Genomic DNA, 3777 nt, shown 5'->3' with positions numbered 1-3777 from the left:
TACTTCTACTAGTGTTACCGTGTTGTACCATTCACATTGAAAAAAAACAACTTTATTTTGACACAGGTACTCAAATTCCCAAATATTGCACAAGTGACCATAGAATTCGTGCATCTCTCCCTTGTAGTCCCCTTTGGTAAGCACACCACTATTTTGACTCTTACGATGATTGTCTAATTCCTTCGTATGGAATTGTACACCATTGATTATACAACCCGAGTACTCTTTCACTAGCAAATTAGGACCATTCGCTAATGACCACAATTCTTCGGTTGCTTCTAGTGCTTCATCAACTCTCAATCTATTTATCTACATCCACATGCAATGTGCAACACTTGAATTATGTTAGTAATGTTTGTATTTTATACAAGCCTAATAGTGTTTGGGCAATTGTGAATATTAAAAATGACTTACATATTCTTTGAACCACTTTGGAAATTCCTGCTGTTGTATCTGAGTTATATCTTGTCCAGTGGAAATTTGTAACAAATTCTTGTGTTCCCTACTCAAATAGTTTTGGTTAATGAGTGAAATACTACTATTATTAATGACTAATAACATGCAAAATGTTAAAATATATATAATTATAAGAAACACGTACTGAAGATACTTCTCCATCTCAGGGCTATTGTATAATAAGAACCAATGAGTAATATCACGAAGTTCCTGTGACATCTCAACATGCTTTCTGATTTGGCCAATAGGACGAGCAGTTTCAGTGAATATTGTCAAACCTTGACGCCGGACTCCATAATCTTCATTTCGTGCATCTCGATTATGCACGGTTTCAATCCCTTCAAGATACATTGAGCAAAAAGTAATGCACTCCTTGACAATGTAAGCCTCTACAATAGAACCTTCTGGTCAAGCTCAGTTGTTGACAAACTTTTTTAAAGCTTCGAGAAACCTTGAAGAGACAACCAATTAGGATATTGGTTAGGCACACAACATAATCTACACCTTTCATTTGAAACTACAATTTTAGAAATTACCTTTCAATCGGGTACATCCACCGATATTGCACAGGTCCTCCGAGAGTAGTCTCACGTGGCAAGTGAATGGCCAAATGAACCATTACATCGAAGAAGGCTGGAGGAAAGATCTTTTCAAACTTACATAGTATGAGTACTATGCGTTCCTCTAATTTCTCCATTTCACTTCGTTTGAGTGTCCTTGAGCATAGATCTTGGAAAAAGCTACCTAACTCAAAAACTGTTGTACTGATCTCTTTATCTACGTAACCACGCATCCCAATTGGAAGAATTCGTTGTATAAGTACATGACAGTCGTGGATTTTCAATCCTGTTAATCTACCATTTTTTGCATTCACTGATCTCAAAATGTTTGCCGCATACCCATCTGGATACTTGACTGATTTCAAGAATTCAAAGAAACCCTCTCTCTCTTTAGGGGTCAGTGAGAAGCTACCTCGAGGTTTGACATATGATCCATCGGGATTTTTTGTCAGCCACAATTCTTTCCTTATATTCATATCTTCTAAATCCATTCGTGCCTTATCTGTATCCTTGTTCTTCCCATCAATTCCCAACATAGTTCCAACAACATTTTCACTAAAGTTCTTCTCCACGTGCATGACATCAATGTTGTGTCGAAGCTTCTTTTTCTTCCAATACGGTAGCTCATATAAGATGCTTACCTTTGTCCAATTTGGGTTCTGACGAGGTCTTTTCCTATTGCTTGGATGTTTTCCATATGTGACACCCGTCACGCTGGCCAATTGTTCTTCAATCTTTTCTATCGGTATCACCAAAGATCTCTTTCGTTTTTCATGCTTGCCATTATATGCTCTACTCTTTTGCCTTTCTGGGTGGTCATCAGGCAAGTAGCATCGATGGTTACTGTACACAGTCTTATTTCTTAAAGATTCAAAATACGGTTCGTCATTGCAAGTATAACAAGAGTAATGACCCTTTGTTCTCCATCCAGACATGTCACCAAATGCGGGCCAATCATGTATCATCCACATCAAAGCTGCATGCATGCAGAACGTCTCACCAGTCGAGGCATCATAGGTTAATGCACCATTTTTCCATAATTTATTCAATTCATCCACCAAAGGTCTCATGTAGACATCAATATCAATTCCTGGTTGTGATTCACCAGGAATAAGTAATGACAGCATGAAAAATGGGTCCTTCATAGCCAACCACGGTGGCAAGTTGTACGGAATGAGTACGACAGGCCACAAACTATATGAGTTATTCATATTTCCAAAAGGGTTGAACCTATCAGTAGCCAACCCTAGCCTCACATTCCGAGGCTCCAAGGCGAATTCAGGATGTTGTGAATCGAATTCCTTCCACTCATCACTATCTGCAGGATGCCTCAATACACCGTCATCTAGACATTTTTCATTGAACCATTTCATATCCTCGGCTCTCTTTCTCGACATGTACAACCTTTTCAATCTCGGTGTTAACGGGAAGTATCGAAGGACCTTACGAGAGATCTTCTTACCTCTACCATGATTTGTCTTGTATCTAGAAACATTACAATTTGGGCATTTATCTAATGTTACATTCGCCTTCCAAAATAGCACACAGTCATTTACACAAGCATCAATGAGCTCGTATGACAAACCCGATTCACGTAGTATTTTTTTAGCTTCATAAGTTGACTTTGGAACCAAATTATCCTTCGGTAAAAGTTATGTTAAAAACTCTAGCATCATGTCAACTGACTTATTACTCTAATGGTTTGTTACCTTCATATTAAGTATCTCGATGACAAACTGTAACAAAGTGTAATTTGTGTAACCTAGGTACACCTCACGTTTGGCATCATTCAACAATTTATCAAAAGTGCGAACCTCCTGCTTCTGGGTTGTATTAGTTGATTCCCCTCTTATTCGATCTTCTACTAAGGCATCAATACCTCCCAAAATCTCATTGCCCTTAACAGGTATATCATGATGATGAGCCTCATTTGATTCACGGGGTTCCCCATGTACGTGCCAGATAGTGTAAGTTGAAATAATCCCATGTTGCAGCAAATGAATTTGAACAATTTGAAAATTATGACGAACAACATTCACACACTTTCGACAAGGGCACAAAATTTTACCATCTCGATCGATAACCGCCATTGCAAAACGAAGAAATGATATTACCCCATCATAATATGCCCGACTTATCCTTCTATCAACTGTGCTACCTAGTGCAATCCAACTCTTGTCCATGTCTCTGACTATGCCAAGTTAATCAAAGGTAGGTGAATAGGACAAATTTTAGATATATATATATTTTAATTTAAAAAAAAAAGTTGAAGTCCAATGATTATACTAAGTTATATAAATTTCAACCATATAATTCACATGAGAAAATAGCCAAAGCAATTTAGCGTAAACAGAAGAAGTATTCAAAACCAAAACATAAACCACAGCAAAATAACCATCAATAAGAAGACAAATAACATAATTCAGAGAAAATTTAACCAATAAAGCAGTGAGCTGAGAGTAAAAAGCAATAACATAACACGGAAAGAAAGCCCACAATATGCCACATTGAGTTTCTAAAGCAGTCAATTTAAGTACTCAAGTATCCAAATGCAAAATGTTATGATTGAACTACACGTATTTGGAAAAATATATATATGCCCCGAATACCAGAATTGACACATCTATCAACTGCATTGGGATATTGAAAAAATAATACATTGGGAAACAATAACTATTTTGGCTCACATTTTACTTGGTAAACAAAATGTGATAAAATTCTGCAAAGGAACTTAATAATGTACGTAAGAAGCTATGCATAT

The 3777-nt window shown here is 37.0% G+C and overlaps 1 protein-coding gene across 1 annotated transcript; it reads right to left on the bottom strand.

The window, feature by feature from the left end:
- Nucleotides 1-870: 870 nt before the first annotated feature.
- On the bottom strand, nt 871-3199 carry LOC145802821 (uncharacterized). Its single transcript, XM_082895612.1, has 3 exons — nt 2726-3199; nt 993-2545; nt 871-907 (listed from the first exon to the last, which is right to left on the bottom strand). The coding sequence occupies exons 1-3, from the start codon at nt 3197-3199 to the stop codon at nt 871-873; spliced, it is 2064 nt and encodes a 687-aa protein (XP_082751738.1).
- Nucleotides 3200-3777: the final 578 nt, after the last annotated feature.

Source organism: Camellia sinensis, chromosome 11, assembly GCF_055761805.1.
Source record: "Camellia sinensis isolate YWXY chromosome 11, ASM5576180v1, whole genome shotgun sequence".
NCBI classification, from domain to species: Eukaryota; Viridiplantae; Streptophyta; class Magnoliopsida; order Ericales; family Theaceae; genus Camellia; species Camellia sinensis.
The sequence above is the reverse complement of the archived record's forward strand: the minus strand, read 5'-3'. Positions and strand labels throughout refer to the sequence as shown.

Excerpts from the sequence above, each read along its gene's own strand:
- LOC145802821 (XM_082895612.1), bottom strand. The coding sequence starts at position 3,199 with ATGGACAAGAGTTGGATTGCACTAGGTAGCACAGTTGATAGAAGGATA. Across the intron at positions 2,546-2,725 it reads TCGAGATACTTAATATGAAG|GCGAATGTAACATTAGATAA; the intron begins GTAACAAACCAT and ends CTATTTTGGAAG. Across the intron at positions 908-992 it reads TGGATGTACCCGATTGAAAG|GTTTCTCGAAGCTTTAAAAA; the intron begins GTAATTTCTAAA and ends TGTCTCTTCAAG.